Source organism: Callospermophilus lateralis, chromosome 9, assembly GCF_048772815.1.
Source record: "Callospermophilus lateralis isolate mCalLat2 chromosome 9, mCalLat2.hap1, whole genome shotgun sequence".
NCBI classification, from domain to species: domain Eukaryota; kingdom Metazoa; phylum Chordata; class Mammalia; order Rodentia; family Sciuridae; genus Callospermophilus; species Callospermophilus lateralis.
The window spans coordinates 53,178,249-53,193,699 of NC_135313.1; the positions used below are offsets into that span (position 1 = coordinate 53,178,249).

At 41.0% G+C, this 15,451-nt stretch overlaps 1 protein-coding gene across 27 annotated transcripts in view; it reads left to right on the top strand.

Moving 5' to 3' along the window:
- The window catches only part of Ttn (titin), a 265,404-nt gene that overhangs the window by 235,259 nt on the left and 14,694 nt on the right, over positions 1–15,451 (top strand). For all 27 annotated transcript variants that reach the window (XM_076866699.2, XM_076866711.2, XM_076866701.2 and 24 more), the window contains 21 exons: positions 96–392; positions 1,726–2,013; positions 2,125–2,424; positions 2,674–2,976; positions 3,067–3,372; positions 3,485–5,251; positions 5,546–5,839; positions 6,465–6,752; positions 6,869–7,168; positions 7,265–9,331; positions 9,433–9,735; positions 9,837–10,142; positions 10,235–10,525; positions 10,620–10,916; positions 11,058–11,363; positions 12,268–12,573; positions 12,659–12,940; positions 13,114–13,707; positions 13,827–14,114; positions 14,216–14,515; positions 14,992–15,294. In XM_076866699.2, the coding sequence (XP_076722814.2) occupies positions 96–392; positions 1,726–2,013; positions 2,125–2,424; positions 2,674–2,976; positions 3,067–3,372; positions 3,485–5,251; positions 5,546–5,839; positions 6,465–6,752; positions 6,869–7,168; positions 7,265–9,331; positions 9,433–9,735; positions 9,837–10,142; positions 10,235–10,525; positions 10,620–10,916; positions 11,058–11,363; positions 12,268–12,573; positions 12,659–12,940; positions 13,114–13,707; positions 13,827–14,114; positions 14,216–14,515; positions 14,992–15,294 (9,786 nt within the window). The remainder of the gene's footprint in view (positions 1–95; positions 393–1,725; positions 2,014–2,124; positions 2,425–2,673; positions 2,977–3,066; positions 3,373–3,484; positions 5,252–5,545; positions 5,840–6,464; positions 6,753–6,868; positions 7,169–7,264; positions 9,332–9,432; positions 9,736–9,836; positions 10,143–10,234; positions 10,526–10,619; positions 10,917–11,057; positions 11,364–12,267; positions 12,574–12,658; positions 12,941–13,113; positions 13,708–13,826; positions 14,115–14,215; positions 14,516–14,991; positions 15,295–15,451) is intronic.

A 15,451-nucleotide genomic window follows, 5' to 3' on the forward strand; every position in this document is an offset into this window, starting at 1 on the left:
GACAGTTCTGACACCTTGAAAATGCAAATCTTGTTTCTGGAAAGCAAAATAAATTGGCATAAGTGCCATTAATCTTCTTTCTCTCGTTGCCACAGAACCTCCAAGAAATGTTCGTATCACTGATATTTCAAAGAACTCTGTCAACCTGTCATGGCAACAACCAGCTTTTGATGGAGGAAGCAAGATTACAGGCTACATAGTTGAGAGACGTGACCTTCCAGATGGCAGATGGACCAAAGCCAGTTTCACCAATGTTATTGAGACTCAATTCACTGTCTCTGGCTTGACTCAGAATTCCCAGTATGAATTCCGTGTCTTTGCTAGGAATGCCGTTGGTTCCATCAGCAATCCATCTGAAGTTGTAGGGCCCATTACGTGCATTGATTCCTATGGTAAGCATTATTGGAACTTTGAACCCAGCTATCTAACCTAATACCATTTCCTTATTTTAATAACTTTTTGCTGCATGTTGTAATTAAGTTTTTGGAAGAAATTATGAACTAGCTGGGATACTTAGGAAATGTCCTTACCTATAAATTGAGAGAGTTGGGCTGTATAAAGTATCTAAGGTCCTTTCTAACTTTCGTGATTGATTGTATAAGTTGGTGCTTTCATTCCCTTTAAAATTATCAGAGCCAATAGTTAACTCCATGTGTACATCCTCATAAAATATTGCTCTTAAATAAGTGGAAGATTGTAAACAGGGACTTTCATGATGACAGTGTTAGCAGTAGCTAGCATTTATTGGCTAATTACACAAATTCTCTTAGTTTAACAACCTTAAAATTAGCCATTTTACAAAAAAGAAACTGAGATTTAAAGTGCTTATGCAAATTCCCCAAGGTCAAGCAGCTTATTAGTGATGAAGTGGGATTCTTCAGAGCCCTAACATCACTGTTCATCAAATATTCATATACTTGACCATTATGGAAAGTAACTGGTACATTCAACTAACAATGGTTTGAAAATTGAAATATCATGAGAGTTAAGAACCCTGTGACACTTTTCCTAAAATTTCTCCATTTTCAAAAGGGAAAATGAGCCACTATATTGCCTGGACAAAGTATCCACTCCCATCCTCCTGTTGAGAATCCCAGGGCTGCTTTGTATCATCCAGGCTTTGCAGACACTAAATCAATACTGCTGTTATTGTGAAGCAAGTCAAACTTACTTCTGTTTCTCAATGGTTCTAAGCGCCCTGGTATAAAATATTCCCAGTAATATATAATATTATGAGTAGAGCATTCAAAGGTCTGACATGAACCACTCACATGTGGATAGATACCAATGAAGTGAGATAGGAAAAGAAGAATAGGAAGTGGTCAGAAGACATGGAAAGAAAACTAGAGTGAAAGAAAATGCTGAAGGCTGCTTCTTCAGTAATGTTCTCCCTATGTTATCCCATCTCATCACTGGGATGAAATACCTAACAGACTTTAAAACCATTTTGGAAGGTAGTGAAGTCCCTGTGCAATTAGTACAATGTTATTGAGGTCAGAGCTTTTTCATAGTCTTTCTTGCCCATCTAGGAGAATAGCTTATAAAATTTAAAAGTTTAAAATAGGTGAGTAGGATTAGAAGTGTGTGTGTGTGCATGTGCATGTGTGTGTATCCATATATATATATATAGTTTAGTAAGGGCCAGTGACCCTATTTTGAGGTTGTTATGGCTATTTCTTTCATCCTTAGGATATATTAAATATTTCTTATTTGTCATTCTTACAGGTGGACCTGTAATCGACCTACCTTTAGAATATACAGAAGTTGTCAAATACAGAGCAGGTACATCTGTGAAGCTCAGAGCAGGCATTTCTGGCAAACCTGAGCCTACAATTGAATGGTATAAAGATGATAAAGAATTGCAAACCAATGCACTGGTGTGTGTTGAAAATTCCACTGACCTCGCATCTATACTCATCAAAGATGCCAACCGCCTTAATAGTGGAAGCTACGAATTAAAACTAAGGAATGCCATGGGCTCAGCCTCGGCCACTATCAGAGTACAGATCCTTGGTAGGTACTCAATACAGGCCAATGTCATATTTTGTTTGCCTAAAATGTAGTAATTTAAAATTAATAGACTTTTAGAAGCACTAACATATCATCTCATTCTTTCATTGGCAGACAAACCAGGACCTCCAGGTGGACCAATTGAATTTAAAACTGTCACTGCTGAAAAGATAACACTTCTCTGGAGGCCCCCAACTGACGATGGTGGTGCAAAAATCACTCACTACATTGTAGAAAAGCGTGAGACAAGCCGTGTCGTGTGGTCTATGGTGGCTGAAAATTTGGAAGAGTGCATTATCACAACCACCAAAATTATCAAAGGAAATGAATACATCTTCCGGGTTCGAGCTGTAAACAAATATGGAATTGGCGAGCCACTGGAATCTGATCCGGTGGTAGCTAAGAATGCATTTGGTAAGATAGGATTTATTTCATTAGAAAACCAAAAATCATGAGAAGTTTAAGGATAAACTATTCTGCTAGACTACGAATGCTTTCTTAAAATGATTTCCTTTTGTGTCACATCATATCTTAATGTCATTCTTTTAACAGGGTAAAAAAATATAATAAATTAATATTCTTAGACAGGATTCAAAGATCAGAAGATAGAATTTATGAGTAATGTTGATCCTGCAAACTCATTTGCTTTTCCTTTCTAAATAGTTACACCTGGGCCACCAAGCATACCAGAGGTGACAAAGACTACCAAGAATTCAATGACTGTTGTCTGGAACAGGCCAATTGTAGATGGTGGTAGTGAAATAAGTGGCTATTTCCTTGAAAAACGAGACAAGAAGAGTCTCGCTTGGTTTAAAGTGCAAAAGGAGACGATCCGTGACACCAGACAGAAAGTGACAGGACTCACAGAAAACAGTGACTATCAATACCGAGTTTGTGCTGTAAATGCTGCTGGACTGGGTCCATTTTCTGAACCATCTGACTTCTACAAAGCTGCTGATCCTATTGGTAAGTGTTCTTATATGCAGCAGTAGCATCTTTTGTGTGAATAAATTGTATATGATTGTGTAATTACCATTTTATGAATGGTCATTCCAGATCCTCCAGGCCCACCTGCCAAGATAAGAATCGCAGATTCAACAAAGTCATCCATCACTCTTGGCTGGAGTAAACCTGTCTATGATGGGGGCAGTGCTATTACTGGATATGTTGTTGAGATGAGACAAGGAGAGGAAGAGGAATGGACCATTGTTTCTACCAGAGGAGAGGTCAGAACCACAGAATATGTAGTGTCTAACCTGCAACCTGGAGTCAATTACTACTTCCAGGTATCTGCAGTAAACTGCGCTGGACAAGGAGAACCTATACAAATGACCGAGCCTGTACAAGCTAAAGATATACTTGGTATGTACAACTGGTGTCATTGTGTTTTTATTGTTTTATTAGAGTATTTCCAGGAAAAGACTCACTTTCTTGCTTTTAAAATTCACTGTTCCTGTCCATTTTCTGTCTACAGAGGAACCAGAGATCGACCTAGATGTGGCTCTCAGAACCTCTGTTATAGCTAAAGCTGGTGAGGATGTCCAAGTGTTGATTCCCTTTAAAGGCAGACCTCCACCTACTGTCACCTGGAGAAAAGATGAGAAGAATCTTGGCAGTGATGCCAGATACAACATTCAAAATACTGATTCGTCTTCATTGCTCACTATTCCTCAAGTTACTCGCAATGATACAGGAAAATATGTTCTGACAATAGAAAATGGGGTGGGTCAACCTAAGTCTTCAACTGTGAGTGTTAAAGTGCTCGATACACCAGCCGCCTGCCAGAAACTACAGGTTAAACATGTTTCTCTAGGCACAGTCACTTTGCTCTGGGATCCTCCGCTCATTGATGGAGGATCTCCCATAATTAATTACGTTATTGAAAAGAGAGATGCCACCAAGAGAACATGGACTGCTGTGTCACACAAATGTTCCAGTACAACCTTTAAGGTAACAGATTTGTCAGAGAAAACACCATTCTTCTTCAGAGTTCTTGCAGAAAATGAAATTGGAATCGGGGAACCCTGTGAAACCACAGAGCCAGTGAAGGCTGCTGAAGTACCCGCACCTATTCGCGATCTCTCAATGAAAGACTCAACAAAGACATCTGTTATCCTGAACTGGACCAAACCTGACTTTGATGGTGGGAGTGTCATCACAGACTATGTTGTGGAAAGGAAAGGGAAAGGCGAACAGGCATGGTCCCACGCCGGCATAAGCAAGACATGCGAAATCGAGATAAGCCAACTTAGAGAACAGTCAGTCCTGGAATTCAGGGTGTTTGCTAAAAATGAGAAAGGGCTGAGTGATGCTGTCACTATTGGGCCAATTACAGTGAAAGAACTTGTAATCACACCTGAGGTCGACCTGTCAGAAATCCCTGGGGCACAAATCTCAGTGAGAATTGGGCATAATGTACACCTTGAACTACCTTATAAAGGAAAACCCAAACCATCTATCAGTTGGCTAAAAGATGGTTTGCCACTGAAAGAAAGTGAATATGTTCGCTTCAGTAAAACTGAAAACAAAATTACCTTGAATATTAAGAATGTCAAGAAGGAACATGGAGGGAAATACACTGTTATTCTTGATAATGCAGTGTGTAGAAATTCTTTCCCCATTACAGTCATCACCCTCGGCCCACCATCCAAACCCAAAGGACCCATTCGATTTGATGAAATTAAAGCTGACAGTGCCATCATGTCATGGGATGTACCTGACGATGATGGAGGAGGAGAAATCACCTGTTACAGCATCGAGAAGCGGGAAGCTTCACAAACTAACTGGAAGATGGTATGTTCAAGTGTTGCCAGGACCACTTTCAAAGTTCCTAATCTGGTCAAAGATGCTGAATACCAGTTTAGAGTTAGAGCAGAAAACAGATACGGAATCAGCGAACCACTTGTCTCAAACATTATTGTGGCAAAACACCAGTTTAGGATTCCTGGGCCCCCAGGAAAGCCAGTTATATACAATGTAACTTCTGACGGCATGTCACTAACTTGGGATGCACCAGTTTATGATGGCGGTTCCGAAGTTACTGGATTCCATGTGGAAAAGAAAGAAAGAAATAGCATCCTCTGGCAAAGAGTGAACACATCACCAATATCTGGAAGAGAATACAGAGCTACTGGACTAATAGAAGGCCTGGATTACCAATTCCGTGTGTACGCTGAAAATTCTGCTGGCCTAAGCTCACCAAGTGACCCAAGCAAATTTACCTTAGCTGTTTCCCCAGTGGGTAAGTAACTATTATTCAAATATATTTAATTAAGCAATCAAATATATTTAATTAACTTGTGTGTGTTAGCACAAGTAAATCAAACACTGCTTTCCTTCCTATCTTCTTGTGACTAGACAATTGGTGAGGTAAAGCAAGAGGAATAATTTTAAATCAGTCAAAGTAATTTAAAGTTCTTTTTAGACTAAGAAGCAGGAAGTTGAAATTAATGAATAAAATGTGTTGGGGAAATTATTCATGTAATTTTTCTTCTCTTGAGTAGGAACTGGTTTTAACTTCCTTATGATTTTTCAGACCCACCTGGCACTCCTGACTACATTGATGTCACCCGGGAAACCATCACTCTTAAATGGAACCCACCACTGCGTGACGGAGGCAGTAAGATTGTGGCCTACAGCATTGAGAAACGGCAAGGGGAAGATCGCTGGGTTAGATGCAACTTCACCGATGTCAGTGAATGTCAGTACACAGTTACGGGGCTTAGTCCTGGAGATCGGTATGAGTTCAGAATAATTGCAAGAAATGCTGTTGGAACCATTAGCCCACCCTCACAGTCTTCTGGCATTATTATGACAAGAGATGAAAATGGTAAGCATTTACAACACTTTCAGTGTCACTAAGAGCATTTTACACTTTAAAAAAAAAAAATAGTTTTGGCCCCTGGTCTATAAAAGGAGAACAGAAACAACATTTCATACAGATTACCCAAGAATGTTATATAGATGAATTAGATCTTTCCTCCCTTTTAAATGAAGAGAAGAAAAACCATAACTGCAATAAGTGCTTTTTACAATGTCTATTATTTCATTCCATTCCCATATAAAGATCATGCAAGTGATCTAGCTTTGTAATTTTAGCCACTTATAATTGAAAAAGAGCCCCAAGAAGAGGTGACCATCTGTACTGGAGTTATTAAAATACAACATATAACCAACCACACAGTCATCACCTTGCTTTAGGTACAGCCAAAGGCCTCTTGCACGAACCTGTTTGAACATGCACCCCTATCTGGAAGTAAATGACCTGTAATGATGGGAAGATATTTGACCCCATAGTCTAAATGTCATTATCAGTCCTACTTTCAAAATAGTCTGGTAGCAAAGAATTCATTGCCTTGCCAGGCTTTATGATGAAAAATATGTTGATGAGAAATATGTTGATGTATGTCTTTATAAAACAACACTAACATGCAGTATCTCTATTTCTTTTATAGTTCCACCAACAGTAGAGTTTGGCCCCGAGTACTTCGATGGTCTCATTATTAAGTCTGGAGAGAGCCTTAGAATTAAAGCTTTGGTTCAAGGACGTCCAGTACCTCGAGTAACTTGGTTCAAAGATGGAGTCGAAATAGAAAAGAGGATGAATATGGAAATAACTGACGTCCTTGGATCCACCAGCCTCTTTGTTAGAGACGCTAATCGGGACCATCGTGGTGTATATACAGTGGAAGCCAAAAATGTATCTGGCTCCACAAAAGCAGAAATTACAGTGAAAGTGCAAGGTAGTTTTAAAATAATTTATTAATGTTACAATTTATGGGACTAAGATTAAGGACATACCTAATTGTATTTTAATGAAGAGGAAAAAGAAACTAACTCTTAACACTTTTTCTTACAGATACACCAGGAAAAGTAGTTGGGCCCATAAGATTCACCAATATTACTGGTGAGAAGATGACCCTGTGGTGGGACGCACCACTCAATGACGGCTGTGCTCCTGTCACCCACTACATCATTGAAAAAAGGGAAACAAGCAGACTTGCTTGGGCATTGATTGAAGATAAATGTGAAGCCCACAGTTACACTGCCATTAAATTAATAAATGGCAACGAATACCAATTCCGTGTTTCTGCAGTTAACAAGTTTGGTGTTGGCAGGCCACTTGACTCTGACCCGGTGGTTGCCCAAATACAATACAGTAAGTTTCCATTTTTACTAAATGGTACTCTGTCATAATACCAACTTCCCAAGCAAACATGTCTAACTGTCTTGAGTTTTTCCCCCTCTTTTGCAGCTGTTCCCGATGCCCCTGGCACTCCAGAACCTAGCAACGTAACAGGCAACAGCATTACATTGACATGGGCAAGACCAGAATCAGATGGTGGCAATGAGATTCAACACTACATCCTTGAAAGGAGAGAAAAGAAAAGCACAAGATGGGTGAAAGTGATCAGCAAACGACCCATCTCTGAGACGAGATACAAAGTCACTGGTCTGACAGAAGGCAACGAATACGAATTCCACGTCATGGCTGAAAATGCTGCAGGAGTAGGACCTGCAAGTGGTATCTCAAGACTCATTAAATGTAGAGAGCCTGTGAACCCACCAAGTGCTCCCACCGTGGTCAAAGTGACAGACACATCAAAGACAACTGTGAGCTTAGAATGGTCCAGACCAGTCTTTGATGGTGGCCTGGAAATAATTGGGTACATCATAGAAATGTGCAAAGCTGACTTAGGAGACTGGCACAAGGTGAACACCGAGGCCTGTGTGAAAACAAGATACACAGTTACTGATCTACAAGCAGGTGAAGAATACAAGTTCCGGGTTAGTGCTATCAATGGTGCTGGAAAAGGAGACAGCTGTGAAGTGACTGGCACAATTAAAGCCGTTGACCGATTAACAGCTCCGGAGTTAGACATTGATGCAAACTTCAAGCAGACTCACATTGTTAGAGCTGGGGCCAGTATTCGCCTCTTCATTGCCTTCCAGGGTAGACCTACTCCTACAGCTGTGTGGAGCAAGCCGGACTCTAACCTTAGCATTCGGGCTGATATCCACACGACAGACTCCTTCAGCACCCTCACTATAGAAAACTGCAACAGAAATGATGCAGGGAAATACACCCTTACTGTGGAAAACAACAGTGGTAGTAAGTCCATCACATTCACTGTCAAGGTGCTAGACTCTCCAGGACCACCTGGTCCAATTACCTTCAAGGACGTGACCCGGGGATCTGTCACACTCATGTGGGACGCTCCTCTCCTTGACGGCGGTGCCCGAATCCATCACTACGTGGTAGAGAAACGAGAAGCAAGTCGCCGTAGCTGGCAGGTTATCAGTGAAAAATGTACTCGCCAGATCCTCAAGGTCAGTGACCTGGCAGAAGGCGTTCCATACTATTTCCGTGTTTCTGCAGAAAATGAGTATGGTATTGGTGAACCCTATGAAATGCCAGAACCCATTGTGGCCACAGAACAGCCTGCTCCACCTAGGAGACTTGATGTTGTCGACACCAGCAAATCCTCTGCAGTCTTAGCTTGGCTTAAACCCGATCATGATGGAGGCAGTCGGATCACTGGCTACCTTCTTGAAATGAGACAAAAAGGTTCTGACTTCTGGGTTGCAGCTGGTCACACCAAACAGTTGACTTTCACAGTTGAGCACCTGTTGGAGAACACTGAATATGAATTCCGGGTGAAGGCCAAGAATGATGCTGGCTATAGTGAACCCAGGGAAGCCTTCTCATCTGTCATCATCAAGGAGCCTCAAATTGAGCCTACTGCAGATCTCACTGGAATTACCAATCAGCTCATAACTTGCAAAGCAGGAAGCACATTTACCATCGATGTGCCAATCAGTGGTCGTCCTGCACCCAAAGTAACATGGAAACTGGAAGAAATGAGACTTAAGGAGACTGATCGAATGAGTATCACAACAACAAAAGACAGGACCACCCTGTCTGTAAAGGACAGCATGAGAGGTGACTCTGGCAGATACTTCTTGACCCTGGAAAATACAGCTGGTGTTAAAACATTTACTGTCACAGTTGTGGTCATTGGAAGACCAGGTCCAGTGACTGGCCCCATCAAAGTCTCATCTGTGTCGGCTGAATCGTGTGTCCTGTCATGGGCTGAACCTAAAGATGATGGAGGCACCGAAATTACTAATTACATAGTTGAAAAGCGTGAGTCAGGTACAACAGCTTGGCAGCTCATCAATTCCAGTGTCAAGCGCACTCAGATTAAAGTCACTCATCTCACAAAATACATGGAATATTCTTTCCGTGTCAGTTCAGAGAACAGATTTGGTGTCAGCAAGCCTCTAGAATCAGCACCAATAGTTGCTGAGCATCCATTTGGTAAGAAAAATTAAAATCATATTTCAAAGTCTCATTTATTAAATATTTCCACTGAATTTTGTAAAACCATATTCACATTTGATGCCTTTGTTTATATTCAGTCCCACCAAGTGCTCCTACCAGACCTGAAGTGTACTATGTGTCTGCCAATGCCATGTCAATTCGCTGGGAAGAACCCTACCATGACGGTGGCAGTAAAATCATTGGCTACTGGGTTGAAAAGAAAGAACGTAACACCATCCTTTGGGTGAAGGAAAACAAAGTGCCGTGTTTGGAGTGCAACTATAAAGTGACTGGTTTAGTCGAAGGGCTGGAATACCAGTTCAGAACCTACGCACTCAATGCTGCTGGTGTTAGCAAGGCCAGTGAAGCTTCGAGACCTATCATGGCTCAAAACCCAGTCGGTATGTAGATAAAAATCAGGGGTTTGCATTTGTCTTTTGCTATTATTGGTAAACTCAGAGAACTCGGTTATAATTTTAACCTTATTTTTCATCTCTTCTAGATGCACCAGGCAGACCAGAAGTGACAGATGTCACACGATCCACAGTATCACTGATTTGGTCCGCCCCAGTGTACGATGGAGGCAGCAAAGTCGTGGGCTACATCATAGAGCGTAAGCCAGTCAGCGAGGTTGGAGATGGCCGCTGGCTGAAGTGTAACTATACCATTGTGTCTGATAATTTCTTCACCGTGACTGCTCTCAGTGAAGGAGACACTTATGAATTCCGTGTGTTGGCCAAGAATGCAGCAGGTGTAATTAGCAAAGGGTCAGAATCCACAGGCCCCATCACTTGCCGAGATGAATATGGTAAGAAATAGTCAACGTTCTCCTTTAAATTATCACAATTTATGTGGGAGTAAACTCAGATATTCATTCACATCTCTTTTGCATATTGACAGCTCCACCCAAAGCCGAACTGGATGCCCGATTACAGGGTGACCTGGTTACCATCAGAGCAGGTTCAGATCTTGTTCTTGACGCCGCAGTTGGTGGTAAACCTGAACCCAAAATTATCTGGACCAAAGGAGATAAAGAATTAGATGTCTGTGAAAAAATCTCTATGCAGTACACTGGCAAACGAGCCACTGCTGTGATCAAGTTCTGTGACAGGAGTGACAGTGGAAAATATACCTTAACGGTGAAGAATGCCAGTGGGACCAAGGCCGTGTCTGTCATGGTCAAAGTACTTGGTAAGCATGGTACCAGTTCTTGAACTGTTACAGCATTTTCGCGGGTGAGCGGAAAGAATGGTCTTCATCAAGGCTTATCACACATCTGTTTCAGATTCCCCTGGCCCCTGTGGAAACCTCACTGTCAGCAGAATAACCGAGGAGAAATGCACTTTAGCCTGGAGCCTTCCTCAGGAAGATGGAGGAGCAGAAATAACTCACTACATTGTAGAGCGCCGTGAGACTAGCAGGCTCAACTGGGTGATCGTGGAAGGCGAATGCCCCACTCTATCCTATGTAGTTACCAGACTCATCAAGAACAATGAGTACACGTTCCGAGTGAGGGCAGTAAACAAATATGGCCCTGGTGTGCCTGCTGAATCAGAGCCAATTGTAGCCAGAAACTCATTCAGTGAGTATTAACACTTTTAAACACTTTGGTGACCAAAACATAATGGGATCAGGAAGGGGGGAGAGGGGGAAAGGGCATTCATGATAATAGTGATTGTGTTCAATTCTGATCATTATCCTTATTCCCATACAATACAAACAGCTATTCCATCACAACCTGGCATCCCTGAAGAAGTCGGGGCTGGCAAAGAGCACATCATTATCCAGTGGACAAAACCTGAATCTGATGGTGGCAATGACATCAGCAACTACCTAGTAGACAAACGTGAGAAGAAGAGCCTGCGCTGGACACGTGTCAACAAGGACTATGTGGTATATGACACCAGGCTGAAGGTGACCAGCCTGATGGAAGGTTGTGACTACCAGTTCCGAGTCACGGCAGTGAATGCTGCTGGGAACAGTGAACCCAGCGAAGCTTCCAACTTCATTACATGCAAAGAACCATCATGTGAGTTCTAAGAATCATACGTTAACCTAATGCCCATCAAAACCATTGACAAATAATTGTCCAACATGCCATTCCAAAGAGCTTGTAAAATTTATGAAATGTACATGCCTAGAAAAGTGTATGTTAGTCTAAGTATATCTTAGATACAGGCTAGACAGAGAACCCTGTAAGTTAGTAAGTTAGTAAGTTAGCATTAGTGTTGCTAATAAATTATTAGCTAAATTATCAGTGTTGATAAATTATTGCAGCATTTTTTCCAATTTGTGAAAAAGAAATTAGTCTGCTATCAATATGAAAAATATGTTTTGTAAATCTTCGTAAGAGTGCATTATAGTGGAAACTACTGAAAAGAAAAAAGTCAAGTCCCTTTTGAAAAGAGGCCCAATAGGAGTATAAAATTTCTAATATTTAATAAGTTACTAATAAAATAATTGTTATGAGAGCTTCAAAACTAAGAGACAAATCCTTTTACAGAGGTTGAGCCCAAGAGCTCAAAGGAATAATTCATTGGGACTGAATGGAGGGATGAGGAAACAGATTCCTGTATTCAATAGAAACATAGAGGTGACAAATGATATAAACCCAGTGAAAGAGAGCAATTAAAGAAAGTCCCCACAAACAGCTAAGCCCACTGTTTAACCTAAGAGAGAATACATTCAGCTAGCCAAAGTAGTAGGGAAGAAACATCTAACTTCCTGAAGCAATCTGATTATTAAAATAATATTAGTGATTATGTGGCATATATAGCTGTCCTGTAATATCAGAAAAGCCCAGTTACAAAGCTGGTCTCGCTGAATATGAACAAAGGGCAATAATACCTTTGTGAATCTAGAAAACCAAAATTACAATTCTCAAAGTTTCCTTGTTTGTATAATATCTACATCCCACTTTTTAAATTCCACAGATACCCCTGGACCACCTTCTGCTCCAAGAATTGTGGATACCACCAAGCGCAGCATTAGTTTGGCATGGACCAAGCCCATGTATGACGGTGGTGCTGACATCATTGGATATGTTCTTGAAATGCAAGAGAAGGACACCGATCAGTGGTACCGAGTGCATACCAATGCCACGATAAGAAATACTGAATTCACCGTGCCAGACCTTAAAATGGGCCAGAAATATTCCTTCCGAGTTGCAGCTGTCAACGTGAAGGGTATGAGTGAATACAGCGAAACAATTGCTGAAATTGAGCCGGTGGAAAGACTAGGTATTTATAATAAAAGCTTTTAAATGAATTAATTTCTCATTCTACCTGTTCATGAATTAATTAAATTTTGATATTTACTTTCTAGAAATACCAGATCTTGAGCTTGCAGATGATCTAAAGAAGACTGTGACCCTCAGAGCTGGGGCCACGTTGCGCCTGATGGTGTCTGTATCTGGTAGACCACCTCCCGTCATCACATGGAGCAAAAAGGGGATTGACCTTGCAAACCGGGCAATTATTGACAACACTGAGAGCTATTCTTTACTTATTGTGGACAAAGTTAATCGATATGATGCTGGAAAATATACAATTGAAGCAGAAAATCAATCTGGCAAGAAATCAGCAACAGTCCTTGTTAAAGTATATGGTAAGTCTTAAAATTGAACACACTGTGAGTAGATTCTCTAAAAAGGCTCTTTGACTATGATTCATCACTTCTTTAGAGAAGACCTGTGTTGATTATATTTTCCTTTCCCCAACCCCAAATTTATCAACCAATCAGGCAAAGAGGAAATATGGATCTTTCATTCTATTTTTTAGATACTCCTGGTCCTTGTCCATCAGTGAAAGTTAAGGAAGTTTCAAGAGATTCTGTGACTATTACTTGGGAAATTCCCACAATTGATGGTGGTGCTCCGGTCAACAACTACATCATTGAGAAACGTGAAGCTGCCATGAGAGCATTCAAAACAGTCACTACCAAGTGCAGCAAGACACTTTACCGCATTTCTGGACTTGTAGAAGGAACCATGTACTATTTCAGAGTCCTGCCAGAAAACATTTATGGTATTGGAGAACCTTGCGAAACATCTGATGCAGTCCTAGTCTCAGAAGTGCCATTGGTGCCTACAAAGCTAGAGGTGGTTGATGTCACCAAATCCACTGTCACTCTCGCCTGGGAAAAACCACTCTATGATGGTGGTAGCCGACTCACTGGATACGTTCTTGAGGCCTGCAGAGCTGGCACAGAGAGATGGATGAAGGTCGTCACACTAAAGCCCACAGTGCTAGAGCATACTGTTATTTCCTTAAATGAAGGTGAACAGTATCTATTCAGAGTGAGGGCACAAAATGAGAAAGGTGTGTCAGAACCAAGAGAGATCGTCACAGCTGTAACTGTACAAGATCTCAGAGGTATGTACTAAGTAGCCAAAAAGTAACAATAGTAAAATAAAATGAAAACACTCAGAGTTAATAACATTTTATTGTTAGAAATAATGCCTAAAACTAAATGCCTAATTTCTCTGTCATAGTGTTGCCAACAATTGATCTTTCTACAATGCCTCAAAAGACCATCCATGTCCCTGCTGGCAGACCCATAGAGCTGGTGATTCCTATTGCTGGACGTCCACCTCCTACTGCTTCCTGGTTCTTTGCTGGTTCTAAACTGAGAGAATCAGAGCGTGTCACAGTTGAAACGCACACCAAAGTAACTAAATTAACAATCCGTGAAACCACTATAAGAGATACTGGAGAGTATACACTTGAATTAAAGAATGTTACTGGAACTACTTCAGAGACCATTAAAGTTATCATTCTGGGTAAGAATGTGTGACAAAGATACAAGAAAGTTGTTGATGTTCAGTCACCCAATTTTGATTTGAAGTGAAAATTAATTTCCTGGATTTCTTTTTCTTTTTAGACAAGCCCGGCCCACCAACTGGGCCCATCAAAATTGATGAAATTGATGCTACATCAGTTACCATTTCCTGGGAACCTCCTGAATTGGATGGTGGTGCTCCATTGAGCGGCTACGTGGTGGAACAACGCGATGCTCACCGTCCAGGATGGCTGCCAGTTTCCGAGTCAGTGACTAGACCAACATTTAAATTTACCAGACTCACTGAAGGAAATGAGTATGTGTTCCGTGTGGCTGCAACAAACCGCTTCGGGATTGGCTCTTACTTGCAGTCTGAGGTCATAGAGTGCCGCAGCAGCATCAGTAAGTCCTCGCAGCCTTCTACCACTCTCCCTGCCTCTGATTATGAATGTTAACAAACAAGAATTGGTTTTCAGTGTGCCCTGATGAGATGAAAACTGGCTCATAAAATTAACTCCAGGATCTAAGGTTTCTAAGCCTCCTTTCCTTGGAGATTTTTCAACATGATTTTTTTTTTAAATGTCTTCATTCTTATGAAAGAGAAGAGGGGAATTAGAAAAGGAGCATGGAAATAAGGAAGAAATGGAGGAAGAGGAGTAAGACAGAACCATCAAGCTGTTATAATAAGAAAAAACAGAGTGCATGCATAAAGTTTATAAATTGAAGAAAATGAGAAAACAGAAAAAAAGTACAAAAGTGAAAGCATTGGGAAAATATTCACAATTACTAATAAACCATTTAAAATGCCAAAACATGAATAAAACGAGTCTTTAATTTATTCTCAATGCCATGTTGTGTTTACCTCTGTCTTTCTGTAGGCATTCCTGGAGCCCCAGAAACATTACAGGTATTTGATGTCTCCCGTGATGGCATGACACTTACTTGGTATCCACCTGAAGATGATGGCGGCTCCCAAGTGACTGGATATATCGTGGAACGCAAAGAAGTGAGAGCAGATCGGTGGGTCCGTGTAAATAAAGTACCAGTGACAATGACACGGTACCGCTCCACTGGCCTTATTGAAGGCTTAGAATATGAACATCGTGTCACCGCCATTAATGCTAGAGGGACTGGAAAACCAAGTCGTCCTTCCAAACCCATCGTTGCTATGGATCCGATCGGTAAATAACATTTGGTATAAGTCAAGCTTATCGAGATAGAATTTATATGTAGTAAAATTCATCCTTCTGAAGCATGTAATTCCTATGACTTCTGAAAAATGTGCTGTTTTGGAATCACCACTGTAATTAAACTACAGGAAATAGAATACAAAGATTT